At 42.7% G+C, this 15973-nt stretch overlaps 1 protein-coding gene across 7 annotated transcripts in view; it reads right to left on the bottom strand.

The window, feature by feature from the left end:
* Positions 1 to 1597: 1597 nt before the first annotated feature.
* The window catches only part of itsn1 (intersectin 1 (SH3 domain protein)), a 72716-nt gene continuing 58340 nt past the window's right edge, over positions 1598 to 15973 (bottom strand). For all 7 annotated transcript variants that reach the window (XM_082963378.1, XM_082963374.1, XM_082963377.1 and 4 more), the window contains 16 exons: positions 15724 to 15806; positions 15087 to 15253; positions 14583 to 14750; positions 14059 to 14257; positions 13195 to 13389; positions 9256 to 9377; positions 8669 to 8775; positions 8207 to 8390; positions 7707 to 7805; positions 6955 to 7122; positions 6547 to 6759; positions 5981 to 6102; positions 5779 to 5861; positions 5095 to 5178; positions 4379 to 4552; positions 1598 to 4208 (listed from right to left, as the gene is read on the bottom strand). In XM_082963378.1, coding sequence (XP_082819504.1) covers positions 4060 to 4208; positions 4379 to 4552; positions 5095 to 5178; positions 5779 to 5861; positions 5981 to 6102; positions 6547 to 6759; positions 6955 to 7122; positions 7707 to 7805; positions 8207 to 8390; positions 8669 to 8775; positions 9256 to 9377; positions 13195 to 13389; positions 14059 to 14257; positions 14583 to 14750; positions 15087 to 15253; positions 15724 to 15806 — 2317 coding nt within the window. In that variant the 3' untranslated portion in view covers positions 1598 to 4059. The remainder of the gene's footprint in view (positions 4209 to 4378; positions 4553 to 5094; positions 5179 to 5778; positions 5862 to 5980; positions 6103 to 6546; positions 6760 to 6954; positions 7123 to 7706; positions 7806 to 8206; positions 8391 to 8668; positions 8776 to 9255; positions 9378 to 13194; positions 13390 to 14058; positions 14258 to 14582; positions 14751 to 15086; positions 15254 to 15723; positions 15807 to 15973) is intronic.

The raw sequence follows: 15973 nt of genomic DNA on the forward strand, positions 1-15973 counted from the left end.
GACCAACATTTATTTTGGTCAGGGACAGGCCTACAATAGACTCACAGCTGTAATTGCTGCCAAAGGTGCTTCCACCGGGTATTAACTCAGGTGGCTGGAGACTTATCCAATTCTGATATTTCAGTTTTAAGGGGATTTTTTTTGTGTGTGTGGAAAAATATATACAGTACCAGTCATAAGTTTGGACACACCTAGTCATTCAAGGTTTTTTTTTTTTATACTATTTTCTACATTGCAGAATAATAGTGAAGACATAAAAACTATGAAATAACACATGGAATCATGTAGTATGCAAAATAAGAGTTAAACAAACCAAAATATATTTTATATTTGAGATTCTTCAAAGTGGCCACCCTTTGTCTTGATGACAGCTTTGCACACTCTTGGCATTCTCTCAACCAGCTTCATGATGTAGTCACCTGGAATGTATTTCAATTAACAGGTGTGCCTTGTTAAAAGTTAATTTGTGGAATTTATTTCCTTCTTAATGCGTTTGAGCCAATCAGTTGTGTTGTGACAAATAAAAGAGTAAATAAAACATTTACTAAGCGAATTAAAGTAAAAAAAATAAAATCAAGGTACATGTTGCTTTTATATTTTTTGTTCAGTGTAGACAGCCAATATCAACAGCAATGTTGCTGCTACACGATTCTGAATTAAGTAATAATGCCCAAGAAGACAGTATTTGGAGGATATATTGGCATGGGCTTTCAAGACCAGAGACAAAGTTTCAATATTGAAACAATGTTGCAAATGTCAGAGACAGACAGTAAGGTTAATAAAAGTATCCGCTATTGAAAACTCAATTGCTAGTCTAAAATAAATGGGAGATAATGTGTAGATGGTTTTCACAATGGATATCAAGTTCATAAATTGTCTGGCTGGGCTGATGAGACAGTGGATTGGGAGTGAGATGGAACATAGTAAATAAGAATTTCAACGTCATAGCTTCAGCCGGTGGCAACTTGTGGAACTTTAACCATTTAGCTTCCAGAATTAGACCCACTCAAAGAGACTACTAGGCTAACAACTGTAGCAAGTTGGACATCAAGCCAAACAGACTTACACTGAAATATGGTGAAATACTTGGTAAATAACGGAGAACATTGCAAACAATTCTATTTGTTTTCATTACTACTTTGAATGAGCAATCACAGAATGCCATCTAAACGGAAACAAATGTGAAAACAAATTTAGTTCCACCCTATTACCTCAAAGAACAAAATTACCAAAATGTCACAGATCAAGACATTCTGTTTCAATGTGAAATATATGCAAGTTCTACACAAAAACAATACATATTGCGATTTCAACGTCAAACTCCACCAAATCCAGCAAAGTTCTGTTGCACCAAACATTCCTTGCATAATAAAATTGCACCCTGTTGAAACACCAGCCCCTTCAAATCATCAAGGTTACTGCTTTAACATGAGTGATACGTTGAATGTACAAACCTTTCAGGCACTGACTGAAGTGAACGCTATCCATGAGACCCATATCATGGAAAAGTAATATACGGTGGTAAATTCCAAAACATTTAAGTACATTTTGTATGAAATAAGTACTTGCAAGGTTTGTAAATTAAAGCTACAAACTCCTTGGTCCAATCAAATTTTATTTTCAACATTTAAGACAATACACTTCTCATACATTGATAACAACGCATTGTCATCAACATTCTTCTACGGTAGTTGTTGTAATATATTACTTATACTCCTTTCAAATATTTCAACATATTCACATACTGTACTTTATCAGTTAAGACTTTGCTCATTAAAAAGAATGGAGACCATCCCTGGTTTTAGAGTGAACATTAAAAGGGCACTACTGTGGGGTAACCAGGAAGGAGTAGAGGTACAGGTTGCACGCTATAGGGAAATGACTAGTCATAATCTAAGTCCTCCAACTTGAACAGAGACCCAGCACAAACCAAAGCACTCGAGAATAGTAAGTTAATGTTACACACTCACTCACTCCTAGACATACACATGATAAGGAACACAGGCTCTGCAAAAGCTGATCTCCTTGACCACTCTCACTAACACGGCAGTGGAATTTCACTAGTATTTGTACATTATCTACATGGACACATGGCTGGTAACAACAACATACATTAAACTAACAGACAAACTATGCTAACGTTGTCAGACTTAACAGACTGAAGTCAGTCGTCTCGGCTGCCTTCGGATATCCTTGTACATCTCCTTTCCAACGCAGAGCCCAAGATAATGGGAGGGTCATCATAAAGAACGAAATAACAGATAAGACAATAGGAAAGATACAAATTGTCTCCTACCTCTGAGTAGATTGCATATTGCAGCAACCTGGAGGCTGATATTTGCCTCTTGTCCGAATTGTCTTTCTTAACGTCAATAAATATGTAATACAGTGTTGTTCAACTGAACACAAAACTCAAAAAAAAATACTTCCTGTTCTCTTGCAAAGGAAATATATTAATTTGAGACCCAAATTGAATGAACCTGAAATACCTCTTCACAAACAGTTACAGCATTGGCCGAATATGTCCATCACAACAAAGCCTGACCTCAGTCTCCAAAACAAACCACCTACAAATGGCTTTCCAACACATAAATATAGCACTCTATATTAAATGGTGCTTTATTGCCATTCGAAAAAATGTAATTAAAAACAACTAAAATATACATACAAAACATGAAGATATGAATGCGTTGAAAATAACAGAATTTTCCGGAACAAGTACAAAAACATTCCTGACATCACCATATGATTCTTCTAACCATCGAAAAACTAATGATTTGTAGTACATTGGTACTCATCATCTTGGCCTACGCTGCAAATGTAACTAGAAATCAGCACTCATTTACACATCATTTAGAAAACAGGAAATCTGCTCTTCAATTTCCCTCAAACCGTACAACAATATATTTTAGGCTAAGCCAATTTGATAGCCAATATATTAGTGTGTACTTTCGTACAGTACTTCTGTAATGTTTCAAATACACCCAAACATTTCATCTGGCCTTTCATTTGATTTTCCAATCTAAAACACAACGCTCACACAACAGTGTAAAGATTACTGATAGCTTCATTTTCATTCTCAGCATACTGTAGTATACCAACATAACACTTCTTTAATTCCCTAACACATTTTTCCAAAGTGTCTCACCAAACCTTTGAGGGTATATCACAAAGTATCTCTCCTCCTCACATTCACTTATGTACTGTACCTGCTTTTGTACCCTGGTCTCAAACAGATGTACACAGAACCGAATAAATAACTGGAAACCTGGGTCACGTTTGAATGAAAGAAATACAAGCGAAGATGTTCCAGCTAATACAACCAGGGTTATTATTAGATAGGCTTCAGACAAGCGTCTGAAATCGTCTGACCTGCAATGACATAATAGCCGTACGTTTATAAACGTGAACACAGCGTCAAAGGTTATATGGGAGGTTACCGTCTGTTGTCACAGGGATGGCACAACAGTGGGGTCACCTGGGTGGTGTTCATTTGACCACGCTACGGAAGGCGTTTTAAAACTTTTCGCAATGTAAAATGAAAATGAACGTTTATTATTGGACAAGGGAGTCTCGCCCGGTTTTCTGTTGACTAATGAACACGCCCCAGGTGTTAATGCCACAGGGTGGGCTCTTTAAGACATACAGTGCATAAGCAATGATCATATGTGTTCAAACATTTCTCTACATACAGGATATCATGTCTCAAAGGTTCATTGCGTTATAAGACGGCCTTTGAGATTTTAGATTAGCTGTGGAATGCTTCATAATTTTGTTCAACCAAATAATAGTGGAATCATGATATCATACATACACCATAATGATCCAAATCATAAAGAGGAAAAAAATACACCATAATTAAGACCCTTCTGCAGACATTCATTCACACAGCACACACACACATTGGAGTGTGGGGCTGGGCCGTTGGGGATTGTCACTAGAGCATGGTGAGACTTCAGACAGGGGTAACTGGGGTTTGGGAGGGAGTGTACAGTATATGGGTGTTAGGCTAGGCTGGGTTAGCCTGAGCTGAGCAGGGCTGGGTTGAACTGGGATGGGCTAGGGCTCCTCGAAGAGCTGCAGGTCCAGTCGTACGACAACCTCTCCTGTGGGCACCTCGTGGAGCAGCAGCCTCTTGGTGATGGGCCCTTTGGAGCCCTGGTCCTTCTTAATGTCCGCCAGACGGATCTCTGTCCTGCCTAGGAAATCTACACACACACACAGACAGACAGGACAGACAAGTAAAGAGGGTTCAATACAACGTTGTCACACCATATATTGTGATAGAATATATCGCATGACAGCACACTGAATCAAAAAGGCCTCGTCAATAAAAAGCTGTTTGTGTGTGTGTGTGTGTGTGTGCCCGCAGCCTCACCGTCAGGAGAGAATTGGTCCCTCTCAAACACGGTGACACACAGCACATCCTGCTCCAGGTCCTTGATAAAGAACTGACAGTTGGAGTTCCACTTGGGGTTGAGCGTGTCCTGTAGGGTCTTGGTGATGTGGCACTGGGAACCCATCGTCACCTCGCAGTACGGGTTGCTCTTACCTGAGAAGAGATTACAACTTAGGGTTGCAAAATTCCGCTCACTTTCCCCAAATCCACTGGTTTGAAAGAAATCCCGGTTGAAGAATCCCAAGTTGGAGGATTCCCTCCATGCTTATTCCCTCCTGATTCCTAAATCCTCAAACTTGGGATTTCTGGAAAAACCTTTGTCAAGTTACCAGAATTTTACAACCCAATAACAGATTGGCACAGTTGTATAGACCAATATGGGTATTCCTCCACAAAATAGTATTTTAAATCTTCCACATACTTGTGCTCGATTTAGCTGTGGAAATGGAACCAATGGAATAGTCCCAAAAGGGCAAACGCCGCCCATCTGGCACTGCAGGCAGGCTCAAAAATACTATTTGAACCCCTGCATGTCCTGTTAACACTATCATTCTTCTCCTGTGTACTGAACAGCAATCGACACATGTATTAAAGGGTGGTGTGTGTCACTCTCTCGTGTCAGAGACACACAGATCAGTGTTGAGATCAACCTCAGGTCTGGGTGTGGCGGGGGGGGGTCATCTCTAGGGACTTACCGTGGGAGCGGCAGGGCTTCAGCTCGATGCCCTCCACAATGTTTACCATCAGCCGGCCGATGCCCGTGGCCCTCTGTGAGCGAACTGCATCGAGACAGACACAAACGTAATGGTCAGACCTAAACGTAATGCTCAGAGGCAGAACTAAACCTAATGGTCAGAGACAAACACACGGCAAAGTCAGGAGACAAAGCCAGCATGAAAACACTCAGTTGTCATGAGAGATAGTTTGGTAACACTTTACATGAAGTTGCTCTAGTACCTGTGTACTAACACTGTACATACATTAAAAACTAAAACTAAATAAATCGGTGTTAGCTAGTTCCTTGCTTCTTAGTGAAATTAAGCCGTTTTTGTTAAAAGTGGAATAAGTAGTCACTATTCCTCATGTATAACACAGAAATCGCTCAACTCCACAATTCCTACACTACTATGTAGCAACATTTTCATAAAATGTTACTAGCATAAATACAAGGTTACAACGATATAAGGGGGTAACCTTCAAGTAATAATACAAAGTACTTACACAGGGCTTTTATGAAACCCAAAGATGCTTAAAAAAAAGACAGTCATATAAAGTGTTACCAACAGTGCTTTTGAGACCATGGTCCGGGAGGGTAGGTGACAAAGCTGTCCCTCCCAGACAGTGGACCTACAGAGGAGCAGAGAGACAGACTGTTATACCCAGGTAGGCCTTCTCCCTCTTCTTCTTCTCTGTCTCGATGAAGAGCTCCGAAGCTGCCTTGATCTTCTGCACCCAAGCAGTCCTGCATGAGTCATCACAACAAGGTCAAAAGAAAGCCTTGGCTATGTGTGTGTGTGTGTGTGTGTGTAGAGAGAGAGAGAGAGTGTGTGTGTGACTGCATGCATACGTCTGTGTGTGTACCTCTCGTTGATGCTCTCTGCCCGGATGGTGTAGACCCTGTCGATGTGGGAGATGTGGAAGATGGGCTCGTCTCCCGAGGGATCTGTTGGCAGCTTCACCAACACCTCGTTCAGGAAGATGGGCTGTAGCGGGGGGTAAAGGTCACAACAAGTTCAGAGGTCACAACAAGTTCAGAACTCCTGGAGTGCATCGCAATAATATCTCGTCTCGTTCCTGAAGTGTGCACTCGTTTACTACATCCCATAAATCTAAAAGCACGGGATTGGTGCAGGTTTGGGCTAGAGGGAATTTCCACAATATTTCTTATACAGGTCATTTCCTTTCAAATCAGTGAAGAGAAGTGAACAAACGTACAGGAAGGAGAGATAATTGGGATGTAGCCCTGGTCTTGAACATGCCACACTACTGTACTTGGGGATTTGTACGGCAAATCAGACACCCATGACCCACTTAAAACCTCACACGATCCAAATTTGGGTCACGACCCACAAGTTGAGAATTGCTGCCCTATAGGGTGCCATTTGGGACGCGGTCAATGTGTAGGCTGGTGAGAGGAGAGTACTTACTGTCTTGTACATGCGGTACTGCAGGTGGGACTTGGCACTGAACACCTTGTCGCAGCCCGAGAAGCCCAGGGGCTTGACGATCTGAGTCAGGAGGAGGAAGTCGTTGAATAGGAAGCCATACAGCTCTTTGTTGCTCTTGGCCTTGTAGAGTTTGCCGCTGTGCAGGAACTTGCGCGGGCCCAGGCAGTTGGTCACAGAGTTGAACACGAGTTGCTAAAAGCAAGTCGTTAAAGAAAAAAGGCCAAGTGAGTGAGTTGGGACTGAGTCTGTGTTCACGGTGTGGAAATGTGTCAATTATGTGTGTATTTTTGTGGAAACAAGTACATGTTCCTGTGTTTTTCATTGTGTTTTATTTAACCAGGCAAGTCAGTTAAGTTTTTTTTTGTACAATGTTTGTGTGTGTATTACCTCAGACAGCCCCTCACACTGGACATGGGCCTGGATCCACTCCAGCCGGTCAGAGTTCTCCTTCTCCCTGACACCCTCGTTGACCTGGGAACACAGCTCTTCAGCCTTCTCCAGAGCCTGCTTCAGATGGCTATGGTCCGGGTGAGTCTCCGGAGTATTCTCTAGGATCTGAGCCGTATCACACATAGTCAGATAGTCAATTCCGTGTGTGTGTGTGTGTGTGTGTGTGTGTGTATCAGTTAAACGTTTTATTTATTTAACCTTTATTGTACCAGGTAGGTTTACTGAGAACACATTCTCATTTACAGCAACAACCTGGGGAATAGTTACAGGGGAGAGGAGGGAGATGAATGAGCCAATTGGAAGCTGGGGATGATTAGGTGGCCATGATGGTATTTTGGAATTTAGGACACTGGGGTTAACACCCCTAATTTTACGATAAGTGCCATTGGATCTTTAGTGACCACAGAGAGTCAGGGCATCCGTTTAACGTCCTATCAGAAAGACAGCACCCTACACAGGGCAATGTCCCCAATCACTGCCCTGGGGCATTGGGATATATATTTTAGACCTGAGGAAAGAGTGCCTCCTAATGGTCCTCCAACACCACTTCCAGCAGCATCTGGTCTAGCATCCAGGCACCGACCAGGACCAAACCCGCTTAGCTTCAGAGGCTGTGGTCAGGCTTCTCAATCACATACACTTTATTCAGATGGTGGGAAGAGTGGGTGTGAGAAAACGTGTGCACATACATTTTTGATGATGAGGGGGTAGCGCGTCACCCTTTGCATGGGTTTGAGGAGGAAGCTGGAGAGGGGCATTCCCTTACAACCTGGGTCCATGGCCAGTCTCTGTAGGGGAGAGGAAACATTATCATTATCAGATATCAGCGTAGAACCTAATAACACTTACATATGAATATATATACACAGGAATCACGTTGGATCAGTCCCAACCTAGTGCTGTGGCTCGGCTACCCTCAAATAAGAAAGTATACTGACGCTAGTATATCACAGTCTAGTCTTGTGGTGTCAGACATCACGCGAAGAAACCAAGAACGGCTGGAGTCGAGGCTATTCACAGCTAACCAAACAAGGGGCATGAACAAACTGAATGTGCATGAGACAGAGGCCAATAAAAGTTCAATACAAATTAGTCAAACATAGAGCTCTGGTCATATATATATAGGGAATAAGGTGCCATTTGAGATGGTGACACAGGCAACGCGTTCTTTACGGCCTTTCTCCATTACCTTGACAAAGTCCTTGAACTCGGGCACCTCGTCGGTCTTCTGCTGGATGAGCGTGGCCCCGTTGAGCTGGCAGCTGCAGAAGCGGATGTAGGGCTGCATGTGGGGCAGCTGGGCCGTCAGGATGTCTCCAATCATCTTCACCGGCATCCGTTCGCCCGACATCTTCTTCCTAACCCTCAGAGCCCTGGTGATGGGGGACAGGAGGAAGGGGGCAGAAGATAATGGAACAATTGGTGAGTCTGGTTATAGTTTTAACCATGTTCTGAAGCTGTACAGTGTTTGTTCACAAGAATCAATGGCAAAATATCATTACTTTGAAAGTGTACAAATGGATGTACCAATCCCAGATTGCCCCTTTAAGCCACGAGTCATGAAGACTCACAGGAAATCAGCTGCTATCCACCATATAGCGAGTTAAACTATAGTTAAGACAACAGGACCAGAGGTGGCTGGGGGGCGTACTTGAGCAACTTGATGTTACACATGATGAGCTCCTTCCAGTTGACGAAGATCATGGCCACCTCTTTCTCTGTCAGCAGCTCCGACTCCAGCAGAGGCTTCTGAAAGACCTGGCGAGGAAACGTTGACGCAATGTTAACACAAACATTCCGGAAACGTTTGCATGTAATGCAGATAGGGCAAGAGTGTGTATGCTTGGACTGCATGTGTGATCATGTTACCATGGAGTGAAGAAAATACAAATAAATTATATTTTTATACACACACACACACACACATATCTGAATATGGGGCGGCAGGAAGCCTAATGGTTAGAGCGTTGGGCCAGTAACCGAAAGGTTGCTAGATTGAATCCCCGAGCTGTCGTCCTGCCCCTGAACAAGGCTAACTGCCTTGTTCAGGGGCAGAACGACAGCTCGGGGATTCAATCTAGCAACGAGGTGCCCACTGTTCCCCAATAGGCCGTCATTGTAAATAAGAAGTTGTTCATAACTGACTGGCCTTGTTAAACAAAGGTAAAAAAAATAATATAATAAATAAGCAAAAAAATAAAATGTATATAAATAAATAAATAAATAAATAATGGCTACCTCGGTGACGAGCTGCAGGTCATTGACATAGTTCTCCTCGGTGACGATGAGCTCGTGTGTGTAGCCCTGTCTCTTCCTCTCAACGGGGCTCAGCATGTCCAGCAGGTGCAGGTCAGCGCACCCTGTGGAACAGGACAACAGCTTCGATCAGCTCTGTCACTCAAATACCAACAGCCAATCAGAACACAATCTCAATGACCCATCTCTCAAACAAACTTCCACAGAAAGCCAATGGCTGGCCCTTTGGACTTTCTGTCTTCAGAGTTCTAGGCATGTAGACCGACACCTGAACAAGTCATTGAAATAAACAATATACACTACAAAATACTTCCCTGGTCAAATAATAAAAAAATGTATTTAGAAGGTGTAGGGTAAAAGGGTCTTCCTTCAAAAGCCAGCCAAACATCATACATAAAAATAAAACAAGTTGAAAGTATAATTCTTTAGACCCTTGTAATTGACATTTTTCCAGAGTTACCTACAAAAGGAATATTTTTTTTTAAATTAAAACGTCTTAAAGCAAACATGCTTTGAAAATAAATGGTGGTAGGTCTCTTGCTCAAGTAAACAAACCTTTTGATTTTTAAAATCAGTAAATAAAAAAAACACAAGTCCACCGTTGCCATTGAGCTTTTTTAATCATTATACATGTCATTTCTATATTAAAGACGGCATGACACTTTTTTTTATTAAAGCTGACTTGTTTGGATACATTTTTCAATTTGTACATTCATTTCTGATAAAATGCTTCAGGAACCAAAATGTAACGATTATAGTCAGAGTATTGTATATACCGTATGAGTAGTTCGAATTTTTTTGTGCTTCTCAAACCCGAGTCAGTAACGGAGTACAAACCTCCTTGAAACTGATGGGTCTCAAAATACACATTGGAAAGTCCAACAAACCAATCATAAAGCAGCAAACAACAATACTGTCATATAGTGGAACCAATAGGAACCAAACGGTTATATAAAAAAGGCTGCATACAGGAATTCCATCTTTGTGTTTTAGAATAACAATACAATTACAATACTGTTGTGACAAATGCAAACATTGATATGGTACCAGTACAATACTACTGTGTGTGTATATTGCTTTGTATGGATGATGCCATGCCTTTTCCTTTTGTTTGAGAAGAATAACAGTTTAAGGCCATTGGCTATATAGCCTTAGAACATGGTATTCCACTGACATGGTATTACATTGACTACAAAAAAATTCCATAGTCTTAGTTTTTCTTAGGTTTCATATGTAAACGTTGTTAAAAAGCTATTATCAGGACGGGTATTCTTTTCATAGTTAGCATGTTCATATTCAGCTGAATCACAGTTCTTTTCAATAGGATTTTCTTGACAAAATAACAGCGTAAAAGGTCAAACTAAATGGACATGTTGCTTCAGATTTTTACGGACGGCAACTGCATAAACCGGTAAAAATAACTTCAGGAGGGAAGGGGGAAAAAAAATACAATACTACATAACCATATATATTTAAAACACTATGCATTATAATTGCATTCATTTATAAAAAATAGACTGTCATGGTATAGTGACTGGGGATATAGAGTTGTCCAACTTGTGTAGCAATTACACGTCAATTGACAAATCTAGGACAAAACATGTAAACAAACTCATGAATAAAAAACACCCCATCTACTCTGAATAATACATAGTTCTGAGGAGACAAGAATTGACTTGTTGAGGATAACATCTTTACTTACTTTGTGTGTTCCATTCAAATCACACAATTACAAGTCTGTGCATACTGTGTGTGTACCATCCCCTCTCCACTTGTGGCGGCTGTGCATTATTTGGTTTGCGTCGATCATAACCCCATTTCACACAATGCTACAGCACAAAGTAAACACCCCAGCACCTCCAAACAACAAGATTCATCCAAAGAACATTTAGTATGAACATAAAAAAACACAGCTAGATGTGAGTGGATAAATGGAGAGGTTCAGTCCCGCCCATAGGTTTGACAGACAGCTTCTCTGTCCACTGTATGAGCTGGCTTTGGGGCAGGGGTGGTCTGGATGTAAGCTACAGTAAATGTAATAAGCTCTCCCTCCATCCTATAACGTGACCCATGTGTGTTTCGGTGACCTTTGAACCCCTAGACTAATCCATTAGACAGGTTGCTCATGATGAACCAATCCCGGGCCCAGTCGGACAACCAACCAACCACCCATTCCCCTAACCCTTCGGTTTGTGCAGATCTGTAAGACGTAAGCAATGTGGTTACAACCGATCCCGTTTCCTTCAGATCTGCAAACTGAAGGGGTAAGGGGCTTGGGGTTGTCTTTCGGGCCAGGCCCCGGTTGTTTGGTGGGGCCCGTCTGATGCGGTGTGTCATGAATAGTGGGTCTTTCTGTGGAGCTGCGGGTTGGATGGGGGAGGGGTTAGTAAGGGAGGGGACTCATTAGTAAAAAAAATAAATAGACCAAATCCATGGTGCGGTGATAAAAAAAATGCAGAATGTCTAAATCTACCCCAAAAAAATCAGAGTTCACAGAAAGCCACAAAAGGACCCACTATCCAGTCTCCCATTCATATGACCACTTCAAGTAGTTCTTTTTTTCAAGTTCCTAAAAAAAACATTGAAATGTTTCGATTAATAATAAATGTTTAATTTGTTTAAGTAAATTGTTTAAAGAATAAACGGTGTAGGATAAGGAAGCTGCTTGGCAATTTTGGCGAGTGCGTCTAACAGTTCGAATATAAGGAGGTAACGGCCTGCTCTCTGCAGCTTGACTCTTCTAGCCCACAAGGCCAGGTGGTAATCATGTGGCAGTCACATGATCGGGGTGGCTGCATCTCCCATCATCCCGCGGGGGCAGTGTTTAGGGGATAGTGGGTCTCTTTGAGGACTTTCAAGGCTGAGTGGGAATGGGCAACATATGAGTCCTAGAAAGAGGAGGAGAACACAGCACATAAGCAAAAAACGCAAACCAAAAAAACAAACCAACAAGACAACAACAAAAGAAAGAAAAATATGCAAATACACGAGCGTGGAGAACTAAATGGACGTCGGTGGCGGACGAGTTCACGAGACGACACACAGCGTGCAGCATAACAGATGAGGTGGAGTCTAACCACGGTACAGTATGCATGAGGGATGTGGAGGGGGCATCTACAGGACATTGAGGGAGATGTTAGTGAGGAGGGACTGTACACACACACACACACACACACACACACACACACACACACACACACCTCTATTCAACCGAGGATGGTACATGATCTGAAAGGTCTTCAAAGAGGGGGCCCATAGGTATCAGTATGATCAGTTGCCTACAGATTATACCCTTGTCAAACACTGTCCCATTTGATTAGATTCCAGAGGTTTCCAGGGGTTTTAGTTGAAATGAATTAGGTATCGAAGAGAATGAGAGGATACAAGAAGATCACGTCTATACAAAGCAGGAGTCCACATCGGTGTGTGTGGGTGTGTGTGGAAGAGAGAGGAAGGAATGTAATTACAGTACTCGTTATGACCCGTGTTGGTGTGTGAGTGTGTGTATGTGACTGTGTGTATGTGACTGTGTGTGTGTGTGTGTGTGTGTGTGTGTGGGGAAGAGAGAGGAAGGAATGTAATTACAGTACTCCTTATGACCCGTGTTGGTGTGTGAGTGTGTGTATGTGACTGTGTGTATGTGACTGTGTGTGTGTGTGTGTGTGTGGAAGAGAGAGGAAGGAATGTAATTACAGTACTCCTTATGACCCGTGTTGGTGTGTGAGTGTGTGTATGTGACTGTGTGTGACTGTGTGTGTGTGTGTGTGTGTGTGTGTGTGTGTGTGTGTGTGTGTGTGTGTGTGTGTGAGTGAGAGAGAGAGACTGCGCGTGTGTGTGTGTGTGTGAGAGAAGGGTGCAGTATGTACTCAAACTGCTGGGTGTGACAGAGAGGGAGACTTTAGTAGTAGTGTGTGCACTCACATTGTTGGCTGGGGTCTGTGTCGGTGGTCAGTTTGACGTAGTTGGAGGGGAAAAGGCCCACGGAACCGTTAAGCTCGCCTTTCCACCAATCAGGGTCCTCCCTGCTCAGCACGTTGATGATCTGGCCCTTCCCAAAGGGCAGCTCGTCATCATTCTGTGCCATGTAGTCGTACATGCCAATCACCTGACACACTGCTGGAGACACACATACAGATACAAGTGAAGGGTTAGTCAGACGGCCATACAATAGACCTGGGCCCCGTCCACAAGAAAAGGGACAAAAGGCGGTGTTCGATCAAATCTGTGATGCATTGTGGGTAAATTGTTACCGACTGATTGATCTAATAATTATTCGATATAAATGATGCAAAAAAGGCAATTTGTAGATCAATCAGTCGGCAATGTCGAACAAACCCCCAAAAACTCTTGTTTAGGATCTGATAGGATTGGATGGATATTATATAGGCTACTATGGAGAAAATTGTATGTATAGCTTATCAGAGGGCAAGGTAGAGCTATGACCAAATGAATTATACCTATCCAATCCCTTCAGATCTACACAGGAGACTAGGGGTGTAGGGGCTTCTCCTGGACCTTAAAATGCTACTATTAATATTAGGCCCACTTCACAACACAGTCCTCTGTTACTAATAATATGACAGAATGTTATTGTAAAGAATGTTATTATAACACTAAATAATGTAATTATCAAGAATGTTATTAAAACATGAAAGAATGTTCTTGTAAAGAACGTTACTATAACTTGAAAGAATGTTATTATGACAGAAAATAATGCTATTGTCAAGGACGCTATTATAACATGAAAGTACACAGAGAATGTCTGCACAGACACAGTGTTAGTACCCGTCATATGTTGAGTCAAGGAGGGGCCCCAAGGCCCTGGCGGGCCCCCGTCAGATCCCTGCTCCTGGCCCCTACCTGCACTGGGCATTGGCAGCTTGGGGGGTGTGGGTTCTGTGGGTGTGGTCTTACTGGTGCTGGGGCTCAGGAGCTTCACGTAGTTGGCCGGGAACCAGCCAATCTGCCGTTTCTTTCCCCGGGCCTGGACCAATGAGAGGACTTGTGAGTATGGGAAAGGCCACAGGGGCAGAGCAAAGAATTTTAACAGTTAGAAACAGTCCCTTTTACTTGTTTTTAAAGCAAATGTGTGGATGACAATGAATCTACATTACAGTATTGTAATTTCTACATCACTGTCTATGTATAAATTACCATATCACCTTGTATATTAGTATTATATATTAAGACAATTATTGGCACATCTATGTCCACATATGAATACAACTTAGCATTTAAACATCTACTACGACATTTCAAATAAGTGTTGTTTGTTTGTGGTGAGTAGTGTTGAGAGATGGTCCTCCAACCTGCAGCTCCCCTTCCCACCAGCCCCCCGGGTTCTTCTTCCTGATGAGGATGAGCTGGCCGGGCGCCAGGGTGAGCTGCTCGGCCCCCGTGGCCGTGTATGGGGCGATGACCTGGGCTATCTCGGGCTTCTTCCCCAGGCTTCCAGTCTTCCCTGCGGGTCCCAGTCCCTAGAGGGAAGACCGAGAGCTCTGGTTTTACTGGGAGTTAAACAAGGCACACAGTTCGTGAAACGTTAGCTAACGTTGGCCAACTAACATACTTCATTTGTTTTATGTTCACCGTGAACGTTCGCTAATGTTAGGAGAGCGCTTTGGAACGCGTATAAAGTATATTTTTCTACCTAAAAAAAGAAAACTCAAATATTTGTATTTATTTTTAAAGGAGAGCACTTTGGTTTTACTGGGAGAGCTGATCAGACAAACAGGACTGCATCGCAGAGTTTACGAATCGCCACACAAAGACTTGACAAAACGTGTGAGTGAGAAGTGTCCTCTAAAAGTTACCTCAGAGTCCTTGGGTTTGACGTAGTTGGAAGGGAATACCCCCGTCTTGCCTGACACCACGCCCGTCCACCAGTCGCCCTCCTTCTTGGTGACCACGATGACGTCGCCCTGCTGGAAGGTCAGGTCGCCCTGCTCATTGCTCTCGTAGGTGTACATGGCTATGTATTCTGGGAAAACACAACATCTGAGCTACAGGGTCTGTTTATACACTTTTTTAGTGTCATCTAAATGGGTAGAGTAACAGGAACATACTGGTGTTCCATGATGAACTCTGGTGTAAGTGTTCTGTTTTATATGGTATATATGGTGTGGAACATAGTCTGAGAGAAAGAGTCATTTAAAGCCTAGATCCGCAATAGGTGAAACGGTGCCACTGGTTGCCCCAGGCGTATTTGTTATTGTTTTGTTTAGCTTATCAAAAAGGACATGCGCGTCCAGCGTCATGGTAAAAAACAATCGTAGTACATACTCTGCTGTTCTATCGCACGTGCAATGAAATGCAATGATGTCAGAGAAAAAAACAACAGCGTTCATTGTTTGAAGTAATATTGCAAACGGACGTGGCAGTTTCACCGCAAGGGATTCCAACTGTATGCTGGGCTGTGTGTGTGCGTGTGTTTCTAGGTCCACCACCCACCTTCTCCTGGGTCCATGGTCTTAGTAGGGGATGGGGTGGGTCTCTTCATGGTTGGGGGGCTGTCGGACGAGCCAGACTCAATGCTGCACCAGAGAGAGGGCAAACATTCACTCAGACAGCCAAGCCGGTGGCTAATATAACAATACATTCTAGATGGGGAGGGACTAAAGCCATACACAGAGAACTTGGTCATTGAGGTTTCAATAAAAAAAGCATAATGATGTCACATCATTCCACGGCAGCCATGTTG

This window comes from Salmo salar, chromosome 17 (genome assembly GCF_965601325.2).
Source record: "Salmo salar chromosome 17, fSalSal1, whole genome shotgun sequence".
In the NCBI taxonomy this organism is placed as follows: Eukaryota; Metazoa; Chordata; class Actinopteri; order Salmoniformes; family Salmonidae; genus Salmo; species Salmo salar.